Source organism: Pomacea canaliculata, linkage group LG5 (assembly GCF_003073045.1).
Source record: "Pomacea canaliculata isolate SZHN2017 linkage group LG5, ASM307304v1, whole genome shotgun sequence".
NCBI classification, from domain to species: domain Eukaryota; kingdom Metazoa; phylum Mollusca; class Gastropoda; order Architaenioglossa; family Ampullariidae; genus Pomacea; species Pomacea canaliculata.
Genome location: NC_037594.1, coordinates 23,086,429 through 23,114,027, shown reverse-complemented (window position 1 = coordinate 23,114,027; position 27,599 = coordinate 23,086,429). Strand labels below are relative to the sequence as shown.

The 27,599-nt window shown below is 39.5% G+C and overlaps 2 protein-coding genes across 2 annotated transcripts; both read right to left on the bottom strand.

Moving 5' to 3' along the window:
* Positions 1–18,354: 18,354 nt before the first annotated feature.
* Positions 18,355–19,564, bottom strand: LOC112564106 (INO80 complex subunit C-like). The gene is made up of 3 exons (XM_025238710.1): positions 19,414–19,564; positions 18,791–18,976; positions 18,355–18,483 (listed from the first exon to the last, which is right to left on the bottom strand). Exons 1-3 carry the CDS (start codon positions 19,489–19,491, stop codon positions 18,355–18,357), a joined length of 393 nt encoding a protein of 130 aa, XP_025094495.1. The 5' UTR covers positions 19,492–19,564.
* Positions 19,565–22,118: 2,554 nt separating this feature from the next.
* LOC112564105 lies at positions 22,119–23,495 on the bottom strand. The gene is made up of 5 exons (XM_025238709.1): positions 23,475–23,495; positions 23,268–23,422; positions 22,796–23,061; positions 22,464–22,647; positions 22,119–22,288 (listed from the first exon to the last, which is right to left on the bottom strand). The coding sequence occupies exons 1-4, from the start codon at positions 23,493–23,495 to the stop codon at positions 22,478–22,480; spliced, it is 612 nt and encodes a 203-aa protein (XP_025094494.1). The 3' UTR covers positions 22,119–22,288; positions 22,464–22,477.
* Positions 23,496–27,599: the final 4,104 nt, after the last annotated feature.

Sequence of the window (27,599 nt, the reverse complement as noted above, 5' to 3'; positions counted from 1 at the left end):
CTCTCTTACTCGCACGCTCCAGTTGCTCCCTGCCTCAACTCTGACCTGACTGCAAGCTGTGTGATGTCAAAGCTTCATCTCTGTCTCCACATCTATCTCACATGCTCACTCTTTACTCTTCATCGAGACACTTTTGTTACCCACCAGACCACGCCATCTTGCTACAACAGGTTCGGCAAGTGAAGCATCTATGGTTCTTATTATTTCTATTATTTGTATTACTATTATTTGTATTATTATTATTATTATTATTATTATTATTATTATTATTATTATTATTATTATTATTATTATTATTATTATTATTATTATTATTATTATTATTATTATTATTATTATTATTATTATAGTATTATTATTATTATTTGTATTATTATTATTATTATTATTATTATTATTATTATTATTCACACGCCATAAAGCACGAATTTCAGACCACTGTGTGCTTTAAAGACTCTAACATGCACATTGTTCTCTTAGGCAGCTGTTCGTTGACAAGACAATTTTTTTGTAAATAAAAGCAACCCGACTGTCTAACTGGTGTAATTTGTCGCCATCAACAGAAAATCAATTTTGTGCGTCTGCTCTTCTTGCAGCACTTCATCATGAAAACATAAAAAGTTTCTACAAGTGGAAACGTAGAAGGCATGCTTCTGCTTCTCTATAGCAATAGGAAAACATTTTTATTCGTTTAATCCTGTTAACACAGTCTGTGTAACACTCACACAGGAGGAGAATTTTTCGTGAAGAAAAACATTTGATCAGCTTTCTTTCTTTCTTCATTCCGGCTTTCTTTTAATTTATCGCATAATTAAATCTCTCTCTCTCTCTCATTTCTCTCTTGTATATATATATACAGAGGAAAGATAGCTTTAAACAGAAAGTAATAGAGACATAGCCACACATACACATTGCCTGGCTAGCCAAGAAAGAAAAGAAAGAAATCGTTTCGCTGCAGCCCAGCGCAAGTAAAGGCGGGTGAGGTGGGTGGGTGAAGTTGGAACGATTGATAATTTTCTCTGAGAGCTCTAATACATCCGTCCTTTTGAAAGGATAAGCCTGCCATTTTCTTGTCTTGAAGCACTATGTAATCTTGGGTACTACCGATGCGCATGAGTACCTTCCGGGTGAATCCGTGAACTCGACACTGTAATGGGGTTTGTTGGGTGAGATGCACGTCATCATTATTAGTTATAGTGTGTGGTAGAGGGAGGCTTACGAAATCAGTGCCCCGCATACTCATAACGATTTCCAGAATTACAAACGATCCAAATGTGAAGAAACATTAGGAAATCAAATTTCGTTTTGATAAAACTAATTTTCAGGCTTGTTTTTATTTTCTTGCCGATTATCTATCCTTTATTATTTTGTTTCCTCCCTCAGTTGTAGTTTTGAACTGTTTTCAGGCTTGTTTTTCATCTGCCTAGCTGCATTCCTTCCCGTTGTTTAGTACCGTTTTATCCTTTAGCAGCCTTCACCCCTGTCTTTTTATTTTGTCTTCGATTTCGATTGCACAGTCTTTCTTCGGCGCCTCCGTACTTTCTGAAGGGTCCAAACACCATCAACATCCCCATTCACTTTTTTTGCCAGCTCGCGCTGGGTCTATGAAGCTGACTTCACACGCCACAAAAGGGAATATTTGCCAACGCGATTTCGCCTCATAATGAACTTGCCTTCTTCGCGGCAGCAAATTGATCGACTTTGGCCACCGGAAGTTAATGATGCCTCCCGCAACTGCGCGCGCGGATAGAGTACGACTGCAAGCCAACCTCGTCAAGCCAAAGCGATGTCTTTCATAAGATAATGGTTTGGCATCCATTCTGCGCTTTATCTCTCCTACCACTTGTCTCCAACGTTCGCTAGCTGTTTGCTTCATCCTCTCCTATAGTCTTCGCGATCTGAGGCTCAAACAAGAACGTTGCAGTGCAAATATAATTACATCAGAAGACTTCAAGCTGAGATTCAACCGTTCGAGTCATTTTTTTTATTTTTTTTTTCTTCACCTCTACCCCTTGACCTCCCCAGAATGATGCAGAGTCATTATTCACAACCTACCGAGCTGTCTTATTCAAGACCACGTGGTCTGCAGTGCTTGCTTTGATCACCGCAATGACCATGGACTTGAAATGAGGGTCTGTCCCTCTGTGTGGCGTGGTGGGAGGATGTCGATGACTTACCCTAATCAGTCCGCCATGCATTTCTCTCTGTTGCCGTCACTCTATTTCACGCTGGCTTGTATCCCGGGTGCTCGCAATGGAGGATCTGATACCACGCGGCCGCCGGCCGGCTCACGGGCTTGACCCCTCCGGCCAGGCCTCACCCACACTCTCTTTGCCGCCTCTTCATCAATGTCAGACGAAGCGCCCTCTGCTTGCGCCATTCCTCATCCTTACATGGGCAGAAAATGGCTGCAGATTCTTAACATCAAGGCCAGGGCAGCCATGTCTCTCTTTCTTTTCTCGTTTTCTTTATTTTTCTCTAGTTCTGTCTTTCTCATTTTGGGTTTTTTCTTTCTCTTTCTCTTTCTCTTTCTCTCTTCCATTCTTTCTTTTTCTGTCATACCCTGTCTTTCTTTCCCTCCTCTACCCCTCTATCTCCCCCATCTCTATTTCCCGTTCTCTTTATCCCACCACCCTATTTCTCGTTTTTCCCCCTTCTCACCTTCCCCGCTGCCGCATTTATCGACTCATCATTTGATGGCTGGGCGGCGGAAGCAAACTAGAAACATGAAAGGAGGCAAGTCAGCTTAGTGATTTATCCCATCGTCAGCGAACTTTCTGGAATTAGTTACTGCCTTTCGCACAACGTATTGATGGTTTGTGGGTGAAACAGGACAGGATGCTAAGCGCGATGCTGATACTGCAATTCACGGAGGATCAGTGAGACACAAACCCGAAAAAGAGTATGTGGTGGGTGATATCAGAAAGCCTTCCTTAATTAACTTTGTCTTCATCACCATCATTTCCTGTTTCTCGTGTGTGTGTGTCTGTGTGTGTGCGCATGCTCGCCATCAGAGGTCTTGCTGTTCTGGTGACTGATGTCCTGCCGACCGACATATCGACGACACACGCTTCACGAGTCTGCTCGCGTTTTTCTGGGCGTCACACACATCGATCTTCCTCTACCGATACTTGCCAGCGTTAATCTTCCATTGAATTTTGCCACATGAATTTTTCCAAAACAGATTTTAATTCCATATCGAATTTTGACTGGTGGTATTCATTACAGAAATTGGTCCTTATTTTTGTTTCCAAGGCTGCGTGTCGATACTTACTTAGGTTCATTGAATTGTTATTAAATTTTAAGTAGCTCATTTGCTAATAGACATTCCATACTCTTCATCCGCTAGCAGCTACAGGCAGTAACCAGAGGTCGTTGGGAAAAAAATTGGACGCCTCTGTAGTCTCACACAGAATATTTAGACAATGCATCTAGTCACCTCATTACCGGTAAAAGCGAGAGTGACTGCACGACTGGTGTGTATTCGTGTGAACAATACTTCCGGATCAAGTTGAACTAGATAAATTGATAGACTGTCTGGGTATTCAATTGTCTTTTTGAATCCTCTTCTTTGCGGATTGTAAACGTTAATCATACAGACAAAAAAAGAAAAGAAAAGAAAGCCGACAGCAAAAGTGCAAAACACTTCTTTTTTTTTTCTCTCACCCCATTGAGCGTCTGTTGAAATGGTTCATCGGCAAGGACGACTCGATGTCACGTGATATTTCGTTTTCTCTTTGCGGATGTCTGAGTACATAATTCATCTTCTTGTCCAAGTCTCACCCCCTACTTCGCTTTTTAGCAGCGCGCGATGTTCCTCCACCCTTTATCAAATACAACCGAAAATAATAGCAGTAAAGACGGGAATGGCCCAGCATCCTTCGTCCCAGCTGAGGATGCGGTATGGGGGGAAGGGTAAGGGGAAAGGACAAGAGGTGGGGTAACAGAGTGACTGAAGGATATATATCGATCCCTCCATACGTCCTTCCCCAGACGTGTCCTCAAACGTGGGACATCACCACCACCAACCACAACCTTGATTTTTCCGCCAACTCGCGTCATCTTCCTGGGCTATGAAGGAGGTGTAAATGGCTCGCCCTCCTGGCCACATGAAGCTGAAATCTCGACCGGCAGACGGCGCTCATGGCGCAAGGGTCGTATTAAGCACGTTCTGCGTCCATCCACAATGTGCTGCGACGGCGCCCTCCACAACGTTTTTAGTCCGCCTCCAGCCGGCGTCTGCATTCTGGCTTACAGGATTATGCCTCGTCCTCCGCAGTCTTAGCAAAAGTGAGAAGAGGAACACTGTGAGCTGCAACAGAGCATTGTCTTTGACTTGTTTAAAGGTTTGCGTCCTCATCCTCTTCATCCTGCTTTCTCCTGTCTTTCTTTCTCTCTCGCCCACCAACAGCTTTCTTAAAGAGGAAAACACAAAAACATAAGAATAATGGATGCTGGACTTGACAACAATAAGTTTCAGTGTTCTTATCCTTATTTACGCTCGCTCCCTTCCTGCCAGCACCGGACTTAGAAGTTAATCCTTGCAAAGCGAGGATCGGTGTAAACAATGTCTTGAATTTCTCGTGTAGGCCAGCAAAAAGAAAAGTTCGTTAAAATACTAAATTAGAAGTTTGATGGCGAAACAGTAAGATAACATTAAAAACTATGACGTCACAAGTGTACATTTCCAAAGCTCAGCAGAACTATACCTTGTGGAAGAACTAGAACCATAAATTGCTGTGCGAATTATATGGCATTTGTGAAGTCTTTTATCTCGGCTGCTTTTCAAACGAAATTAAATATTTCCTGAAATTAAAGAGAAGTGCATAGATTTTTATGGTTTAATTTCAGTGGCAGCTGCTGCAAGCAATGCACCTGAATAAAAAAGATTTCTAGCGCACAGAAAACTCAGGCATCAGTTACAGCGAACGACAGACGAGGACCTGAACTGCTGGACCTGAACTTGTGGCATTGACAGTTGGGTCACGTGCGCTGAGACGTCCTCGCTTCCGTCTTCGAGACATCGCACACATTTGTTTACAGACCCAGCAGCGACATCTACCACCAACAAACGGGAAGTGTTGCTCTTTCTATCAAGAGTCGATTAGAGAATTGAATTTTTCACTGACCTATTTGTACTTAGGTCGACTGCCTGTGAGTGCACCAAAGATATTTAGATTCATGGAGAACGGTTATTGTGCTGCAGGGTGTGCCACAATGCTAGTAATTTTAATACTTTTAAAAAAAAAGAGTGTCTTGCCCAAAACCATTATTTTCACAAATGTCGCAGAGCAAATTATGTGACATTTGAAGTCCGGGTATGTCACCGCCAACAAAACGAAAGCAGTTTGCCAAACGAGAACTCAAATTGACTGGTGAACCACGGCAAAACAAATAATGTCTTAAAAAATACTCTGGAACTGAATGACGATTTGCCGTTGGCCAATATTCGTGTCACACACCCTGATGCAGCACCAAAATGTTTGATCCACTGTCTTGGGTGATCTGCTCTAACAGGAGACGTAAAACCTGAATGGAGTCGAGCAAAACTCAAAGCTGGAGAGCTGCGAAAATGAGCCGCTGGCATCAGCCCATGGCCAATTTCCTCTTGTGAGAGATGGTGCTCCGTGCTGAAATCAATCTGCACCGGCTCGGGGGAAGGAGGGTTTCTCCAAAATCTATGGTCATGCAAATAGCTTCTCGGCCACGACAGTTGTTTGGGAGTTGGGAGAGGGGGTAGCATTTATCACGTGACTATCATCGAGCCTTTCTCTCGGACCAGACGTTCCGCCCACACCACCACAACGACGACAGCCACCGAGTTCCACAGAAAGACGTCGCACATGTTACTGTTTCCCGATTTTCTTTTTTCATTTTCTCTTTTTTTTTAAAGCCGGTTCTCGTGTTCGGATCATTCTTCATCTCATCTGTCTGTCATCACGCGGATGCGAGGCGAGAAAGCACGATGTCTCATAGAGGAAAGTGCATCCATGGAATTGAAAGCCGGTTACCCTCGGGGTGCATGAGCCTGTGATTGTAAGCCAGTTAGCTTCAAGACATTTTATGCATGAGACTGTGATTGTAAGCCAGTTACCCTTGGGATATTTTATACAGACATTGGATTGGAAGCCGGTAAGCCATGGGATATGAAGAATCCATGCAATTGTATGCCAATTAATCTTGATACAACAATTTGTTTGTATCCCAGGTAACCTTAAGAATAGATCATATGTAAGGATGAACATAATGTGCAGACGACAGACGCCTTCTGTCATAATATGTCTTATTCAACCCTGGACTCACCCGTTCCGGCCTCGCTCTGCACCTTTGAAACCAGTTTGGTCTTCAGTATCCTTCCACAATGTCAACGGGTGCCAAATATAAGCAAACATAGCTTATACTCGCGCTGATATTTATAATAAGAACTGTTTGATACAAACTAACAGTGTGAATGTTCTCTGCGACTATTCAAGCGACTCTTGATGTCGTCCAACAGCTTCAGCAAGGGACTTAGAAGCTTCTGGTTGACCAAACGAAAAGGGTGGCTCCCCATGCCAATAAGACGACATGAAGGTGCTAGCGTATCTGTTCATGACAGTTTATTCTAATCCAACGATAATAAAGAAATGACATTTAAAAAACATTAAAAACAATAACATGCTGACACCAAACATTTTAGCCACCGACTCACAGGTCTTTGTCACCCGCGAAAGAAAGAAACAAAAAAGAGAGCGTTTGACCTTTCACTGTCGCGACTTGGAGAAAATGAAGTCTGGAGGGGAAAATGGGAAGCTGGAGTCATGTCAGGCTCCATTTTCTATCCAGTTCCAGAGAGAGAATGTTCCAGACCAGCAACTGACACTTTTAAAGATGTCCTGTCATTTAAAGTGTCATTTTTTACCCATCACAGCAGCACAACGACCGTGACAGAAGACGAAGATTATTGCAGAAATGTCGTCAATCAACGCGTTGAGAAAAAAAGCCCTCGGTCACATGACAATCTCCTGAGACGATCAGCTTTTTTTGAAACCCATTTGAGCTTGGCTTTTTCTTAAAATATAATTAACAGCGTTTATAAAACTGCTCTTAATCAAATCTTTATGATCAGTGGTATAACACTACATACTTTGCATACATCCATGTTCGGTTTTCCTCGATTATTCTGAGACCTTTAGAGCAAACTGAAGACAGTTCAGACGACGGCAGGGAAATGTATCAGAGATTACATTATGCAATGCATTACATGTATTCAATGAGGAATTATTCAATCAAATAAAAACAATGGAAACAGCTCAATATTCCCAAAATCCTTTTGAAGTGGATCTTCAAGCAGTTACAATGCCCTCGAAATCACCAACTTCAGCTGCTGAAGTCATCAAAGTCGTTTTCACAATGGTGTACGTGTAGCTGTCGTAAAGACGCATTTTAGAGAAGAGTAGAAAGTTCCAGAAAACTAACTAGACGGAGGACATTTCTGCTCTGAATGTTTCTGTTGCTTGACTTCTGGGGGTAAGTGTAGAGGGGAGAGGCCGTGAGAAAAAAACCCCCAAAGTTGTTGAACTCTGGATCAGAGCCAGCCATGTTTGGGTCGGGCTAACTTCCATGACACCCAATTTCCATTTGCCTGATCCAGTCAAAAGTCAAGCGGAAAATATCGCAAATTCGGTGGATAGGGGTGGAGGAAGCCCCATTCTCAACGGGGGACATGCTTCGTGCCAGGATTCAAAAAGAAAAGAGAGAGAGAGAGACAGGATAAAAAGAAATTAAGAAAAAGTTCAATAGACAGCCAAGCGTGTTTTGTACCTCCTTTTTTTTTTTTTTTTTTTTTTTTTTTTGCCACGCTTTGACCTGTGTTTTTAGTCGGATGGAGCTTTTTTTCGCATGAATACGGTTTCTGGACAGTAGGTGTAAGATTAATTAAGTATGCAGGGGGGAGTGGAAAGTGCGTGTTTTATGTTTCGTTTATATTTAGATAGAATCAGTTTACCCTTCCTCCAGCCATCAAGTACCCAATGTCAAATATCTTCTGATCCAGTTACGGTTGGTACCACAGCAGTTAGTAACAGGTCGTGTAATGCCTAGTTACCGAGGAATGCTGCATTTATCTGAAATATATTCTAAAGCTTTTTATCATTTCTACCATTTATTTGTTTGCCATAAGCAATGTCAAATATGGGCAGATGAGTTCTATTTTTTAAAATATTTTATTCATTAAATTTATTGCCTAATTGGGCTCGTTCACCGACACCTTTTTCATACACATCATATTATGTGTCCGTTGTCTTTAATTTCGAGTTCAAGGAATTGTTTTTGGTCGGCCATAGTATCCGCCTTTCCTTTGAAATGCAAATCATAGCAAACACGTGCCGCAATTTAGTAATTAGAGACAGGAACACACGGAAATATGTAATTTGTTTTGTATCGTTTCAACAAGCGTTTTATCGGGCCACAATCAAAATATTTTGTCATCTCACAACCTGGGGGAGAAATCTGGTAGAGTGGTAGACATGTTAGCAACAGGAATACTGGCAGCTGGACGGGAACAATCAGCAGCTTTGTGGGAACACGGCCAACGGTCTGTTTACACTCCGCAGGTAATTGTGAACTTGTTTTTGTGTAATTGTGCTGTTATTTCCTAATTCCACGAGCCACAAAGAGAGTTGCAGCGTTGCTTCCTGCTGGTCAGACGCAAAGAGTTCTTTGTCTCGCGGTAGGATACCTGAGGAGACCGTGCAACCGACGTGATGACGTCAAAACACGTGACAATCTCATTTTGAATTTTTAGTCACATGACCTCCACTGCATGGATTTTTTTTTCAGAAAGTCAACAGGCCTTTTTTAAAACTGTAAGTGCTGATGGAAGTTTCATACTGCTCACTCCTAAGTAGTGAGCTCAGATCATCTACGGAGGTCTCTGGACATACACTTTTCAAAGCAAACGTTGATTACTAAGCATGTCGAAAATGCTGATTTTTCGTCACGTGATCTCTGTGACTCAAGTAGTTCTGGTTGCTCCATTCTGTTACGTTACTGTGAAAAATGTGCGATTTTTTTTTTAGTCAACTTTGAAGATTTCAGTATTTGTTTCCACTCATTCGTGTCAAGTAAACATGGCCGCTACCATCCCACAGAAAATTCACTGCAATCTTTGCCTCTCAAGTGTACGGGCACGCGGTCTGAATGATCACTTTTTGAAACGGTTTGTAAAAATCCCGTTTACTCTCACCAGCCACCGTGACATGAAAATCGGTTGCAGCTGCTTCGGTTGTCGAGTTCCCGGTCTAGAAGAAAATATCGTGAAACCAAAGGGCTCACTTGCAAAGAAACGAATCACCTTCATAAATAACTTCTTCCTTCGGACCGAGAAATACTTGCAACATTAGGTCTGAAAATATCATTAGTTGAAGTTTTAGTTTATTCCTTGTTGATCCTTTGAGGAGCATAGGGGCGTGAAAATATCATTGCCTGCACATAAATATAAGAGGGCGGTTCGTCTGCATTCTGTGATCAGGTCTCTGTTGGCGCAAATGTACACACACGTGTGTGCGTGGGTGCGAGAGTGCGCGCAAGTGTTATGAAATAATTGCACTTAGTTTATTTTGTGGTTTTATTGGTAAATATGTGACAATTTTAAAGCGCGTATGGTTGAGAAAGAATTTGACAATTAATAATTAACCCGTAATCATATCTTTAATAAATATAAATAAGTAAACAAGGTTTGGGCGTAAATTAAAATTTTCTATAATCGACAATTAAATCTTGGATTCACGAACTTGTATTACTGGACTGCTGGCAGACGATTTTTTTCCAGTCTTTTTTTTTTTCCAGACCCTCGTCATTCGTAATAAATAATTTGATGTATATAATGATCGACCGGCCTATGCTTTGCACTTTAAAATGCCTTTTCTCAAATATTAATCTTTCCCCTCCGCTCTCCCTCCTCCACCATCCATGTTGTCTTGGCGAGTCAGTCACTCACTCGCCGTGTCCTATGCCTCAGAATGCAGTCACCCGTCCCTACACCAGCTGCCTCTGTAGCTAACCATCCATTAGCCAATCAATGCTCCATTATCTCATTAACTGCCGGGTCTCTGGTGACTTGCTGCCAGTGCTTCACAAGAGATAATTGTAAGGTGAAAGGACAAAGGAAACCAGACAGCATGATGGTGAGTGACAGATTTCAGGAAGAAAGCAGCTTCCTTGACGAACTGTCGCATCCCAAACTTGGATCACTACTTACAACATTCTCTTCTTCGAGTATGGAGGAGGAAGGATCCATTAATCGCATCTGTAACTTCTTTGATCTGTGCACGTTTTATGACTGTTATAAACAGGTGTTTCACAAAAAAATTGCCCTGCTGAAAATTTATTCACATTTTGTTTATCACTAATGATGCGTTTAATATATCAGTTTAGATACTTCCTGTTAATTAGCTAATTAGAATAATTTAAAACAACAAAAGTATTTAAATAGTTTTAATTATCCCTCTACCTTCATTAAAGGGGAAAAGTGTCTTAAACAATGCGAGGTATGGGTTCTCTCAATAATTATTTTTATCCGAATAGTGATCAAACGTTGTACTGCTGTTATGGAACATCATAAATAATATTACATTGTGATGTGAACAAAGATCCATCTTTTATGTATGTAGCGTAATTTATGACTGGTACTTCTCAAAACAGCTACCTGATGTTGTGTAGTTCAAGTGATCACGACATACAGGCTTATACAGAATGTCACATATTGTCAATCCTGGTTTCAGTTTTGTCCTTTGAACATTGACTTCTTCAGGTTTTCTTCTTTGGCCAACTAATGCTCAGGTCGTGGGGTTGGCATGATCTTTTTGCTGCTTCCAACAGGTCCTGATGAAATATTTCTTTTCCTGTTTGTGTAAATTCCAATGAGTTCTCTTGGTATCATTTGTCTGTACTCAAGCTGTGATATCCACTTTCACTCAGGATCAAATTCCTGATTCATCTAAGTATAAACACAGTGAGCATTGTTCACCACGAAGTCCAACAACTCGAAAAATATTCAAAGGTAGTACTTCCCCTTTGACCTTTGATCAACTTCATATGTAATCTTTTTCTAATCCACGAAATCTATGCCTCTCATAAAGTTATTGTAGGCAACGATAATTTCAGGACAAGGCACAACTGTTGTCCATTCACTTCACCACCGACTTGACACAGGGTCACAGATGTAGTCGTAGTGGTAGGACAGCGCACGTGCAAGGATGAAAGAGCGTGAATGAAGTCAGTTTTCTGAATGCGTGTATCCATGATGTAAAGACGAGGTGTGACGAGAGAGGCGAGAGCAGTTAGCTAGGGGGAGAGAATCGTTGGCGAGCAAGGGCGAGAGGACGTGAAACTGGACGTTTAATTGTGAGTAGAAGATATTGTATTATTTGAAGTGAAAAGCCATTGCAAAGACAGTGTGCTTAAACTGGTTTATAGAGGACCTAAGGAACGCATTGCAGCTTGTGGTTGTTATCTGAAGGGAAGAGCCATTTCCATCTACGGAACTCTCCAGTGTAGGAGAGTATTTTTCTTCTGCTTTCTTAGTGGCAGGTGAGAATGTGGATGTTTGAAGGCTTGCATCTTGAAAATTAAGCATAACTAGGTAATTATACTTTGGGAATTATTATCTTATAATGATCGTAACCCGATCATAAAGAAAAAATTTAAAGTCATTTTGCCTTTTAAAATGAAATGCTTGGCGAGTTCACACCACTGGTAAGGACATTAGTAGTGTGCGCATTAACAGAAGCAGACCTACTACTTAAAGTTTGTCAACGTCTAGAGGAATAAACATATCTCTTCCCCCCCAAAAAAATTATAGAAACTAATTTCTGCTGAAAGATGATATGTGTTTCTATTTCTTGAAATCGATCGGCGTTGGGCACATCAACCAATGGGGAAAAAAAAAAAAAAAAAAATCGAAAAAAACCCGGATGCCCCATGTAATCTCGCAACAGCGGGATCACGTGACCAGAATCAGCCATCCATTCTCTTTGTAAATCTGTCGTGTAACTTTTAGTGTGAACGCTGTCCTCGCACAAATCTGTGTCAAAGAAGCTAACAAAAAATGTTGTGTTACTGCCAGACGAGTTCTCTAGCGCAGGCTCTTCATTTTTTGTTCAGAAGTGGTAATAAGGAAAATATATCAATGTTGTCCTGTCAAGAAGGCCTAATTAAGCTATTTCTCACCATCCACCTCCCGCAAGATCAGCATATATCGTCAGTCAGAAGACGCCCCGGTGCTACCCTAGGTGCCAAGAAACGTCTGGAGCTCGTTGGCATCTGCAGGACGAACCCGTCTCAACAGACTTTCGCTGGACAAGGACCACGAAAGTCCCATTGATCGCCAGGAGCATCCGGGTCTTCTTGCTCTGCAATTCATTACAGACCATCTAATCTTTTACCAAAGTGCTCTGCCAAATGGGGAGAAGTGATTGCTTCAAACCAACGGCACCTTGATTCTGTCAGCCAACGGTTATACATTCTTGAGGTGGCCTCCCCATGAAGACTTAATCGCGAAAATTTAGACTGGGAAGAAGTTTCTTGTTTTGGAGTTGTAGCCTGGTCACAAGACCGCAAGTGTTTTGCCAAACCCCAGGCGGGTTAGGATAGCTTTCTAGCTGGGACTATGGCAATTTGGTCTCCAAGAAAAAGGGAATTCCGAGAAGCCCGAAGTCGGTTGAATCTTTAAACTCGAGTCTTTTTCTTTACTAGAAATAGGTGTGCCACTCTCATTAGGCTTTCTAAACTCATTACTTCCTTCCATCCTACTTTTGGAAATCATTCCAGTTAGTGTTACAGTGACCTCATACGGAATTTTAGGCTTTCCACATTTCTGGGGAAAGCTATGCGTATATACAAATAAAAAGGGATCCAAACGTTCTTCAGATAAAATTTTCTGAGGTATTTCAGACAAATGTTATTCAGTTCTGCTCCGAAATCTGATATCTTTGATGACAACAAGTTCCGACCTTCTAGATTCTTGTCCTTTTTCATTTCTTTCGCTCATTGCTCTGTTTCGCAACTTTTCGTCGAATTTCAACAGCGTACATTGAACATTTACGAAAATTAATTGCATTTTAGTTTAAACTGCTTCTACATTCATTTCAAAAATTTATCTTCAGTTTCACTGTTAGTAACAGTGTTGTAAACATCTTTCATCACTTCAGCCACTAATTATTTTCCAAGGACATTTTCATTGTCACTTATTGTGGCTGCTCTCGTGTCACAGTCTGCTTCTCAAACAGCAAGTCTGTAAAAAGTTTTACTTACGAAATTCAACTACATCAAGGCAATTTACATAGAGGAAATGTTCACCGAGAGACGAATCATAGCAAAGACTATTCTTCATCGCTGTTACACAGACCGTGACCTCTCCTACACAAAGCTGCTCCTTCGGGTGTTTATAAGGTTGTTTAAAAATTGTTTTATTTATTTTATTTTATTTTGGTTTAGTGGCCAAGCAAAAGTCCTCGGTATTCTACCATGTTAAGATAACCATTGCACGAATATTGCTAACCACAGAAAGAACGATCGAGGTCAGCAGCCTGCTGAAAGTCACCTACTCCTCCTACGATGACCCCATCTTAAAAAAAAAAAACAACAACATTATTGCACTTTCCGTCACCAGAAAAGGTCAATCTCCTGCGGACTACATCCTAAAGCTTTAATGTTTCACTTTTAATGTCTTGAATCCAGTTTCCTAACGTGTCAACTGTTCCAGTTCCAGCCGATTCCGGTTCTAATTTTTCTAGACTTAGCCCTATAGCCACACCTTTTCTTTATCTTTTTGTTTTCTTAAATGCTCACAGACTCATTATGGCACTATCTTTGTAATTCCAAATAATGCCAAAGCATTCGTGCATGGAATTAAGTCTGTTTGAACAATCAAAGGCGGTCGTTCCAAACTCGTGTTTTTATTTCGTTTCAGTTCGATCACAAAGCAGCAACATGGACAGGAGGGGTCGAGGGGGAGGGCGCTGCAGTGCGGTGAGAAGAGAGGTGATGAAATGAAGCGATGCGAGGGCCAATCTCGAAGACCGAGCGGGCCCTACTGAGCAGGAAATAACATTTTTAAACAACGGCAAGATGGCGCCTGGGGCCGGACGCAGATAATCGCCGTGCCTTTCTCCGGCAAACTGACAAGATAATAGACTCGACTGCAGACGAATGCCAGAGAATCAAAGGACCATTAAGTTTTGCCTCCACAGCCGCTCGTTTTCGCACTCTTCACCTTTTAGTGCTGTCGCTAGGTGACACTAGTGCTCTGCTGTCCACATGGCAATGGCTTGCCTTCCATTCGTCCGCTCACCCGCTCTTCCTTGCCTTCTTACCTCCCAGCTTGCTGTTCGAGCTGAGAACGAGACAGGAGCATCCAATGGATCATATAAATGCAAACGTCGGGTTGTAGCAACTACAGCACCTTTAACTCGACCCCCCCCCCCCCTCTCCTTCTCCTTTCCCCAGTTTAACGACACTGTAAGACCATCGACCGTCTTACCCTCTAGACTTCATACTTTTTGTTGAATACATCTTGAGAGCACGCGATCTTTGCAAAAGATGTTCCAGCCATGCTCACGCACTCAAGCGAAAATAAGAACACACTCGTCCTCAATCAGTACTCGCCGATTTTGTTGTTGCATGTGTCATATGTGATTACATTGCCATACTGGAGATTCGTCTAAGGATAAGAGAGTGCTGCCCTCATTTGTAAACTTATGTTTATCTTGTGCTGTTTTCTGGCTAAGCATGTTAACAATAATCGCGAACTGTCCAAGGTGTATTTTTTTTTCTCTCCCACTAACATTACAGATCCAACTATGATAGGAACTGCATTCATATATCATGTGATACAGATAAAAATTGTTTGATTTTTTAGTAACAGAACTTTAAGGTGAATGAGAATCAGTTTCTGAACTAATGATCTTTCTGACAAGTCTAGACAATCTATATGGCTATATTATTATAATACATAAGCATATTGTATAGTTAGCTTCAAGGACTTAAGGAGGGCAATTTTTGTTAATGATTACCTTAAGCTCAATGCAATATCTGGGTGAGTAGTTGTCCCCTTTTGTTTTAAAGATGCAAAACCATAAGCATCACACACAGAAAGAGGTCAACACCACAGACGTCAGGATTGTACATGAATATTTTTTGTTTACGTTGTCAAGACCTGAGCCAATAGAAAAGCTGGGTCCAAAGGAACAACTAGCAATTAACTATGAGCAAATGTGTACAAACTAATGTAAAGATTTTGATCTTTATGTGCATTATGCTTGCAGGTGGGTATCCTGAGAATGGAAGATGGCTGTTCACCCAGTAGTAGTATCTTGCAATAAACAAGAGATTATTCTTATTACTAGGAATTACAGGGAACTCAATAAATGGTTTTAAGTGGATCTCTTGCACATCATCATCTCAAAGAGCTGGATCAGCATTAACATTTTGAAAGCAGACTAGATCAAGTAATCATCAGAGCTATGTTTTCGAAAAAAAAAAAGTGACAAAGATCTTCTTGTAAATAATTGTGGTTATTTTTGCTGACCTTTATATAACTACTATAAGCATCCTCCTAAACTTTGTTGTAAACACTTGCCATAATAAAATGTGTCAATCACAAAATGCAATCTCAAGTTTTATTCTTCCACTTCAATGCTTATCAACATCATGCTCAACCACACACACTTATTTATATATCTAAGCAAATTTTCTATAAAATTTACGATATATAACTATACTCCAGTTACCTTGCTCTTCATAGTCATTCTCGCAGTAAAATCAGAACCCAAGCATGTAAACTTGCTGTGACCACACCATTCAAGAAAACCACCATCTGAAAGCTGACTCTAATTCTGCCTAGAACTGTAGCCAAGATGACGGTAAGCTTAACCTACTTAAACAGGCATCCACACACCTCTAGCCATCCTCTAGCAGGCACTGTTAGCGAAACATTTAACTTCAGCTGTATCCAGTTCAATGGTCTTCACTTTTCCCTTGCCCAGTCCTTGCATCAAAAAAAAGTCTTGAATGCATTGTCTGTGTATACTGGAACAATGTCCATGTTGGCAAAAAAATGAATTCCACTGCTGCTCAGAAAAACGATCATATCAATTCCTTCAGACTCAAGGCACAGGAGCTGATGCCTTTCTCAAGGCCAAATAACCAGTTACAAGATCACTGGGCAGCATGCGTACCCGACTGAATTCCTCAGCATCTGCAAATCTGATTTTTGTCTGAGGGTCTGTGTACTTTGCCTGCAACAAAGACAAATGTAAACATTAATGACACTACTACCAATGTGATGTAGCATCAGCATTGTTATAAATTAACATGATCACTACTCAGATGATTTAGAAACTTTAAGCACCTCTTTCCCCTTGGAGTGTAGGGTCAAGAGACTACCTTTACCTATTTTATTTTATTGCATATTGCATCATTTGTGTTCTGATCACATGTACTTCCTGAACTTAGGTCCTGATTGCATCATTCACTTATAAAAATCATCTGACCCTCAAATAAGTAAACTACATTCAATAGTCAAGGTAACGTCAGTTATCCAAGGGAAGTAAATAGTGAACTGCCAACATGTACAAACTGACAGATTTTTCTCCCCTTTAAAACTATCTACACTAGGTGACACCTATTTGTTGGTCATTTATTGTTTATAACTATATTAATATAACAATCACGGATACAACACAATTTATTATTTACTTCTGTTCAAAACAAGAGATAAATTTTGTCCTTTGTTTGGAGCTACCATGTGTAATAAACAAAATACACCTCACACACCCACACAGTTACACATGCCCCCCTGTGACAATTGCTGGAGACTCGCCATAATTAGTGTTAAATGTAACAGATAAGAAAACTAAGGTTCATTTTGCCAGTCCTGTTCAAGACTGCTATCACAAGTGGAAAGAAGAATTTGGCAAACGCACATTTCTTCGCAAACTGCTGTTTCTATCTGCGGCCAAATGGTAGCATTTGGCAATGGGGATGTAGTTGGTGAGAGGGAGTCTGTGATAATGCTGACAGCTTTTAACCTCACAGCTGTAGGGTAAAGATCACCTAATGGATTTTGGGGAAAGCCAATTCTCTCTACCTGTCTTGACCACACTCATAAAACAAGCTTTATCCTTGATGGAGAGAAGATCTAACTACAGAAGCTGAGGAGCTGGGGGTAAGGGGAATTGGTGTTTTATGCCGAGCCAGCAACTAAAGCTGCATCACGGAGAGGTAGCAAACCCTGGAAACAGATGTCACATACAGAGAAAGTACAGCGTGCCCGAGATAAGAGCTGTGGAGACTGTGCTCACAAGCTGACCCTTTGTGGGTGGTAACAGAGAAACTCCCTTATCCAGAGCATATCTCTGACAATCACAGCCCTGTATACTTGACACTAATCTTTGAAAATAAACAACATACCAAGGATAGACCAACAGAGGTCAAGGTAACTGATCTGAAGCCATTTAGCTTTGTAGCATGTGTTATTTATGGTACTGAATTAAAAGACCGAGGTCTTAATAACTTAAGAAGCAACAAGAGTGAAATTTGCTGGAAATAGTGCATAATGAAGAAAAAATGTTGCACTTTCAGAAAAAACTGACAAGTCAGGAATAGATGACAACAAATAAGTGACTATTGGGTTCAGTTGTTGGGTGTAGAACTTTCAGTCTTCAGCAAAGTTCATAAAAAACTCATCTACAATAAATGCACATAAAATGTTTAGAGCAAATCTTAAGGCTAGGCAATAGACAATAAAGAAAAAAATATCAAAAGAAATGCTCATACTAAATTTGGCTCCTAATTTCTGGCTTAAAAAACTCACATCCAATTTCACTTAAAAAGTAGGGGACACAATCTTACCGAGAGACCTGAAAGGTCTGAGTACTTTCTGGCTGGCTTAATGAAGGTGGGCATCGATTAAGCTATCTGAACATAAAAACACAAAGAGGATATACTTTAGTATTTTAAATTATAAATGTGAACAGGACTTTGAAGGACAGATACCTATGGTGAATGTGCACACATAAAAAACTGGCACCTATACTTTACAAATAAAGATTGATTTGAAACAACTGTCACAGAAAAACTGTCAAGACTATACTGCATGTGTGTCTGCACTTGCACACAAGTTTATGTACACATCTGGCCAAAATATAATGAGCTCACATATATATATCTACAAACATATGAAGGCACATGTATGTGAAATTAAACTTACAAAACTGATTTTAAATGTATTAAAAAGAAATCCATACAAAAGTCATTAATCTATCCAGATTTCTTTGTAAAATCAAATGAATATTTAATGAATTAAACAATTAACTAACATGAATATGTCTTACATGTAACATCTGAGCACTGCCAAGGTAATGATCTCTCTGTCGCCACTATTTGTTTTAGATTCTTCCAGACTCTTGTTCTTTTTGGATCCTGCTGCCCAATGCTTGAATGCTAAAAAAGATGTGTCATATAAATCCTAGTACCATCCTGACTACACTATTCTTATGGTTAGTTTGGTTATCAATAGCTAATTGATTAAAAAAGGATACAATACACATGTGTTTACGCACAAAAAATTTAGAACTCAACATATTATCTGTCAAGAAAATTCTCACAAATTCTAAAAGACAGCTGGATCTATTAGCACTACATTAAAATGTGTATGATAATAACCTACACAGGACAAAATAATATCAACACCCTCACTTTATCAATAAAAATACTTTAATATTTAAGGCAATTTAACAGTGACACTTACAACAAAATTTGGATCTTTAAATATGGCTGCAGAAACTTTCTCCACTGGGGTATCTTCAGCTATGCATTCAGTATTACCTCCAGGAACTGTCAAAGTTTCCTGGTTTGAAACTGACTCTACAGCAGCTGACACATCTTTTTCCACTGTTATGGATAAGGCAACTGGGGCAGGTAAAGGAAATGATGGCTGTTAGAAAAAAAAGTTCAGGGATGAATAAGATTTATCTTACCATTAAAAAGTTGTCTGAGTGAAAGAGAGAGTGTGTGTGAGCGAGCGTTTGTGTACTTGTTTATAGTATACACATCTTCATTAACATGTTTGCTTTGTCTACCCTGTTCACATTACAAATATTTATATCATATGAACATTAAAAACAACTTAGCTTCAACATTAACTATAACGACATGTTTCCTTACAAATACCTGAGTATGTGTGGAGCTAATGAGCATCTCAAGTGCCAGAATTGAGAAAATACTTCTATCACGAACTTGTATTCACGTCCATGCTTCTCTCTGGTTTTGCTCTTCATTTGTGGTATTACTATTAGTGCTCTAAATGCTATTGTTATTTCTTTTAATCCAAAATTTCCAGGGAAAACCATTTCTAAAAAAGTAATATCTTACACTTTCTGGTCTTTTTCTTTTGGCTGGACTAAAGCCGGAGACAGTACGGACTCGTGAAGACTTTCTGGTAGACGCCATTTCTCTTTTTAAGGGATGCAACTCCTGTACGCAGAAAATTGCTAATAACAGTAGCGGCCCCTGCAGACAACGGAAAAGGCCGTCTGCTAATGATGAGCCACATGGCTGTATATACAAAGAACTCAATCGTTAATGCAATGCAACACATTGATCATAAATGTACTTTACTATAATACAACAATGACGACATGATGATGATGATGATGATGATGATGATGATGATGCTTAAAACAGTTCCATTGTAAAGAGTATATGAATACTTTAAATGTGTTCTTTGTAAGAATCTTTCTTCCTGGTTGAAAAGGTGTTACTGCAATTACAAATTTTACATTGTACGAACCCCCCTACAGGGATGGGCAAGCTACTTTTAATTTGTAGCCGGCTAGGCTACAGCTACTTTTCTTCAAAATGTAGCCGGCTACACTACAGCTACAATTTTCCAAAAAGTAGCCAGCTACTTTGGGCTACTTTTAAAATGTAGCCAGCTTCTTTTGGCTTCTTTTGGCTACTTTTAAAAGAGTGATGTTATAACAAGTTAGCTGTAGCAATATACACAAACATCAAACATACACACTAAACACTATATTACTTGCTTTACAAAGTTTTTATTATAATAATGAAACGGAGAACTGCGATATACCGACAATTTTATTTAGTGAATCCATAAATGCTTTCATTCTTTCCTTGCCCCCTTCCTCTCCCGGCCTTTTTCACACAATAAGTACACATATTTTACGATTATATTAAACATTTCTGGATCTTTTTCCTCATCCTGTTTTAGTGACAAAAAAATTATATAAGTTTTCCGATAAACATTTGTTTTCTATAACTATTTGTTCCCTATTACTTAGAAATGAAAACTAAACAGATGCTTAAGTATCAGGTACCTGGTGGAATTTTCAATAAGTTAGGTTTATGTGGTGATGAAAAATGTCAACCTCTTATCAATACTGTGACAATGAACAACAGACCATTGAAATAAATGAGTTTGCATGGAATATAAGTAAAACACTGCTTAATCTAATTTAGGCAAGCAGATCATAAGGCATTTTTTTTTCTAACACTGACACTGAAAACAAAGAAAAGAACACAAACTAATTGTTTCCAAAAGCTGATAGGGTGAAAAGTATAGTATTGGCATACTAGAATAGACTTTAATTATATAGTAGGATGTCAAATGTAGCATATAAACACTGAAATATATTTTTCAAAAATGATCTGATACAAGATATATTTATTTTTAAATCTTTAAGCTTGAATTTCTGTTTGTCGTTTTTGACATCCAGTCCTAAACTATAAAAACATATTTCTCAAGATTGGCTTGTGCTACAGCAGTAAAATTTTGCAATTTTGTTTAGAAATGCATAAGCTACAAAGTGATGCATTTGAGAATATGGTATAAACATTACTTTTAATAAATTAACATTTTTCTAAATATTTCTAAATATTTAATTGCCACATTCACACTGAGTCGGGGGGTACCATGTCTGATTTTTTATATCTCCTAGAAATCTTGAGATATCAAAACGGCTTATGCATCAGTTTTCTTATCAGTGCCTCTAGTTTACAAAAAACCCAAAACCTTTGGTATATGACTTATGGTATTGTGTAAATTTGTTTTTAAAATGCTTGTACGTTTTGAAACAAAAACGTTGATTAAAGTCACAATTTCACTTTAGGTACTCAAAAACAGTTTTAAAGTGCTATATTTATGTTATTTTGTTACTCTATATTTAAAAACCCTTAAAGATATTTAAAATATGGATTTTAATTTTTGGAGTGTACCGGTAACCTTAAAACAAATCTACATTCTTTTAGTCCTTCATAGAATTGAATTTGACCAGAACTTTGGCCTCGAAGTTGCTGTCTGTCACCCTAGTGCGCAGCTTTGTCATGATAAGTCCTGCCAGACTGAACAATCTCTCAACCGCAGCACTGCTTGGCAAGACGGTGTTGGTGCGCAAATAAATTTGTTTGACCGTGGGATATTTGTCCAGTTCACTGACATTCTGCGACAATCCAGACATCAGGAAGGTAGTTGTCTCAGGGGTGCCGGTAACTTCTTCATAAATGATGAAGTCTGCCTGTTCGTCTGTGCACTTGGTTGGGGATTGGACTGGCGTGTCCATCAATGCTGCCTCTGCAGTCAAGAGGGATCTGCATTTCTCACGCAGGGTTTGGTCCCAGTCCACATCAACTTGCAGCTGAAACAATAATATGCACAATAATTAATGCTTTGTTTAATTTGGTTAAAATTTTTTTCTTATTGTTTTTTAATTAATTTTCTAAAATGTACTGGTTTTTATGTACTTATTTTGATTTGTACGCAAGTGTCAAAAGACCAGTGACAGTGAATATTATGTTGGTTTTTTTTTTAATCAACATCCCCCTCCCCCCCCCCAAAAGTTTATTTTTTAATTTATTTACGGATATTTGTATAGCGCTTATTCTCGTTTAATCTGAGCTCTAAGCGCTTCACATTCTTCTCATTCTCAAAAAGAACAGTGACACAGAGTAGCTTATAAATGAAGAAAAAATACATTGAAATAACGAAAACTCTCCCTCACCTTGGGTTCGACACAGTTGCAAGCAGGGTGTCTTGGTCCTTATAGGCATCAGCAAATCTGGTCTCCAACCCATTCAGGACAGCAGTAGCCAGGGGACCACAGATTTCTAGCTTGGACTTCTGTTGCTCGATGCGGATCTTGAGGGTGTTGAGCTGAGGCAGGAGGTGTCCCAAGCCCACGCACTTCTCGCCCTGCAAGTAGTTGAGGCATCTGGCAAGAGGCCCCATCACCTGCAACAAACAAATAACAGCCAAATGTTGAACCCCATTTTCAAAGGGGAAAAAAGGGAAGCAACCACATACCTGTGTGTGTTGACATCTAACCCTGAACCAAGGGGAATAATTTGAAAAATAGTATAGCTTAGCTCAAGGAAAAATTTTGCAATAATACATAAAAAAAACTTACCATAACAAACTCTTTCATGAAGAGCTGGTCTCTGGGGTAAACCTTGGGAGGCCAAGGGCATCTGCTAACTTGGTCAGCTGCTCAGCCGTGAGGTCTTGAAGGCATTGGACGGCATCATACGTAGAATTCCAGCGGGTTTGGTTTGGAATGATCATCTGCCGTCCCGTAGCCTCTTGAATGCTCTCTGTTGGACATATAAAAAAAAAAAAATAAATAAACACACATTACAAACACACACACTCAAAACATACAAAATTAATTCTAAAAAAGACTGGGGTGGGTGGAGGTGGAGGGGGAAGTGAAACAATTTTGTAAGTAAACAAATGAATTACCTGCAGCAGACACAACTCTGGACTGCTTATTCCAGACAGCTTGAGCTTTTGCAAACAGGGATCTGCTGGCAGTTCGGAATGCACCGTCCTGAAGGGCAGCCTCACTGTCCTTGCTTGCGACCAGGTTAAGCGTGTGGGCCGCACAACGCTGGTGAGGGGGCAGTACAACAGATGTTGATTCCCCTGGCAGGAACTCCACAGAAGTGATGTTCTCCTCTTCCTCATCACTGTCTGAGTCTTCTGGTGACTGATCCTGACCAAACACCCTGGAAAACAAAATGCAACGGAAATCATTAAATAATCTGAAGTGCATTTGGCCACATAGAACAAACTACTTTTGTTTTTAAAAAAAAATAAAGTGGTAACATAAGAATCTTCACATTGGAAGTACCTCGCCCACAGCCTGCTTGCTCATCCTAGATATATACAGCAGTACAGTAACGTACATAATCATCATAATACATGTACACACCTGAAAGCTTTCACGAAGTTTGATGCGTTGTCCGTCACAATGCGAACAACTTTGTTCTGGATCTTGTACTCTCTCAGGATGGAGTTGAGCTGCGTGGCTAGGACATCATGGGTGTGCGAACCTTTCACTCTTTGCAGGCCAATGCAAAGGATTTTCTTTCATAGCCTTCCAAAAAATGGCAGGTAACTCCCAAGAATGACCTGAAACACAAGAAAGGAAAAGTAACATTAAAACTTAACCCTAATTTACATTGGCATCAAAATATTCTTTATAGATGAAAAACAAATACCAACTGAAATTAAACATTGAATTAAAAAATATAAAAAAACTTGCCTTCGATGAGCAGTCCAGCAATCTGCAGTGATGCATACATGCTCCACATTCTCCAGTTCACCGATAATTTTCTTCTTCAGCTCAGCCATCTTTTCCTGAAACACAATGCACAATGCAATTTTAGCACATGAAATTTGAGTTCTGTGACCAAGAACAAAAGACATTAATTGTGGATACATCACCCTACTTAAAATAAAACTAGTAAAACAAACAAAAAAGGAAGAAAAAAAATAGTAAAACTTACCTCCAACATTCTGTTCGCCGTTTTCCTGCTCATTAACTGGGTTTCCTGGCCAGTGAGTCTGGACACGAACTTTGAAAACTTCTCGTTCTCCAGCATGAAGAAGGACAGGTTGCATTCCAACAGGTAATCAAGGACGGCGGAATTGACGTCTGCTTTGCTGACGGTACTCTTGTGTTCCACTTTGAAGAGCTTCGAGACAGAGGGTTGGTCGTCGTCTTCCCTTTTCCGCTTTCGTGACGTTTCCAAGTCTTGAGTCAACTGCCTGGCAAGCAGTGGATGTTTCCTCTAAAATAAACACATGAAAATGAAACAAAATTTTAGAAGTCCATTCACAATCACAGCAAGTTTCTACCAAGCTAATTGTCATATTAAATTACTAGCATTAAATATAAAATCCTTCCAGCCACCATACTGTTCAAACGTCCTCCATGCTCTTTTCATACAAACAAACCAAAAAACACACACACACACTTTATGACAAAGACTAAATAGATAGTACAGAAATGGTAAAGACAGCAGTTTGATCAGTCGACGCCCCTGCGGTAATCACGTTGACGCAACCCCTTACCTTTCCACAATCTTTACAACATGTACACTCCTCTAAGCAGACAAGCAAGAACATGAAGAATGAAGATCGATGAAAATCTCAACGAACTTACCTGCAAGTGCGTTCTCAAATTAAACGCCGACGTCTTGTTCGTTGAGTACTTTTTCGTGCACCCATTCTTGCATTTGAAACTATAGCCACATTTTGTGGCTTCGCAAAATGTAAAAAATTTCAAATAAGGCTGGAAATTGATGGGTACGTCCATCTTCGTGTAGCAGGGTTAGATGTGATTCTTCCCCCAGTCTCTCCACAACACCAAACACAACACTGTCGTGGGTTCTAGATGGTTTTAATCCGACGCCAGTCGATATTTCTGGCAGTGGCGAACCTTGATCTCACATACATCAGCACTTTTTTCGCAAGCATCAGCACTTTTCCCGCATGCATCAGCAAAACTATTTTCGCCCTCTTATGAATCAGCACTTTTTCCCGCAAGCATCAGCACTTTTCCCGCATGCATCAGCAAAACTATTTTCGCCCTCTTATGAATCAGCACTTTTCCCGCATGCATCAGGTCCCACACCACTGTCAGTCCTGTTATTTATTCTCCCTCCCCTCGAACATTCTAGCACAGACATTCTATTTCGTCGCAATAAAGACATTTTTGAACATCGCTACATTGTTGAACATCATTTCCTCCCTCGAGCAAAGACAAGACATTTTTACTTTGAACATTGCTACATTGTTGAACATCATTTCCTCCCTCGCACAAAGACATTCTACCTTTTACATTGCTGCCGTGCTGAACATTCTGGAATATAGATGCAAATCTACAACCCAAAGACATTATACTTTGTACACTACTAGAGTGCTACAGTCGTGAAAGTAGCCAACCTGTAGCCAAGCTACAGCTACTTTCTAAAATGTAGCTACGGCTAAAAGCTACTTTTTTTAAATTTGTAGCCGGCTAAGCTACAAGCTACAAAATTTGTAGCCGGCTACAGTAGCTGTAGCTAGGCTACAGCTACTCCCCATCCCTGCCCCCCTAAGATATCATTCCTATAATTCCTACCTAGTCGTCTACTAGGTTTTTGATCTTTGCCACTGGGAGCTTATTTCTCTATTTTCCCCTCGAATACTCCTCCCCCTACCCAGGGATGGGCAAGCTACTTTTAATTTGTAGCCGGCTAGGCTACAGCTACTTTTTTTCAAAATGTAGCCGGCTACACTACAGCTACAATTTTCCAAAAAGTAGCCAGCTACTTTGGGCTACTTTTAAAATGTAGCCAGCTTCTTTTGGCTACTTTTAAAAGTGATGTTATAACAAGTTAGCTGTAGCCAGCTGGCTGTAGCAACATACACAAACATCAAACATACATACAAAACACTATTACTTGCTTTACAAAGTTTTTATTATAATAATGAAACGGAGAACTGCGATATACCGACAATTTTATTTAGTGAATCCATAAATGCTTTCATTCATTCCTTGCACCCTTCCTCCCCCGGCCTTTTTCACACAATAAGTACACGTATTTTACGATTATATTAAACATTTCTGGATCTTTTTCCTCATCCTGTTTTAGTGACAAAAGAAATTATATAAGTTTTCCGATAAACATTTGTTTTCTATAACTATTTGTTCCCTATTACTTAGAAATGAAAACTAAACAGATGCTTAAGTATCAGGTACCTGGTGGAATTTTCAATAAGTTAGGTTATGTGGTGATGAAAAATGTCAACCTCTTATCAATACTGTGACAATGAACAACAGACCATTGAAATAAATGAGTTTGCATGGAATATAAGTAAAACACTGCTTAATGTAATTTAGGCAAGCAGATCATAAGGCATTTTTTTCTAACACTGACACTGAAAACAAAGAAGAGAACACAAACTAATTGTTTCCAAAAGCTGATAGGGTGAAAAGTATAGTCCTGGCATACTAGAATAGACTTTAATTATATAGTAGGATGTCAAATGTAGCATATAAACACTGAAATATATTTTTTCAAAAATGATCTGATACAAGATATATTTATTTTAAATCTTTAAGCTTGAATTTCTCTGTTTGTCGTTTTTGACATCCAGTCATAAACTATAAAAACATATTTCTCAAGATTGGCTTGTGCTACAGCAGTAAAATTTTGCAATTTTGTTTAGAAATGCATAAGCTACAAAGTGATGCATTTGAGAATATGATATAAACATTACTTTTGATAAATTAACATTTTTCTAAATATTTAATTGCCACATTCACACTGAGTCGGGGGGGGGGGGTACCATGTCTGATTTTTTATATCTCCTAGAAATCTTGAGATATCAAAACGCCTTATGCATCAGTTTTTCTTATCAGTGCCTCTAGTTTACAAAAAACCAAAACCTTTGGTATATGACTTATGGTATTGTGTAAATTTGTTTTTAAAATGCTTGTACGTTTTGAAACAAAAACGTTGATTAAAGTCAATTTTCACTTTAGGTACTCAAAAACAGTTTTAAAGTGCTATATTTATGTTATTTTGTTACTCTATATTTAAAAACCCTTAAAGATATTTAAAATATGGATTTTAATTTTTGGAGTGTACCGGTAACCTTAAAACAAATCTACATGTACATTCTTTTAGTCCTTCATGGAATTGAATTTGACCAGAACTTTGGCCTCGAAGTTGCTGTCTGTCCCCCTAGTGCGCAGCTTTTGTCATGATAAGTCCTGCCAGACTGAACAATCTCTCAACCGCAGCACTGCTTGGCAAGACGGTGTTGGTGCGCAAATAAATTTGTTTGACCGTGGGATATTTGTCCAGTTCACTGACATTCTGCGACAATCCAGACATCAGGAAGGTAGTTGTCTCAGGGGTGCCGGTAACTTCTTCATAAATGATGAAGTCTGCCTGTTCGTCTGTGCACTTGGTTGGGGATTGGACTGGCGTGTCCATCAATGCTGCCTCTGCAGTCAAGAGGGATCTGCATTTCTCACGCAGGGTTTGGTCCCCAGTCCACATCAACTTGCAGCTGAAACAATAATATGCACAATAATTAATGCTTTGTTTAATTTGGTTAAAATTTTTTCTTATTGTTTTTAATTAATTTTCTAAAATGTACTGGTTTTATGTACTTATTTGATTTGTACGCAAGTGTCAAAAGACCAGTGACAGTGAATATTATGTTGGTTTTTTTTTTTAATCAACATCCCCCTCCCCCCCCCCAA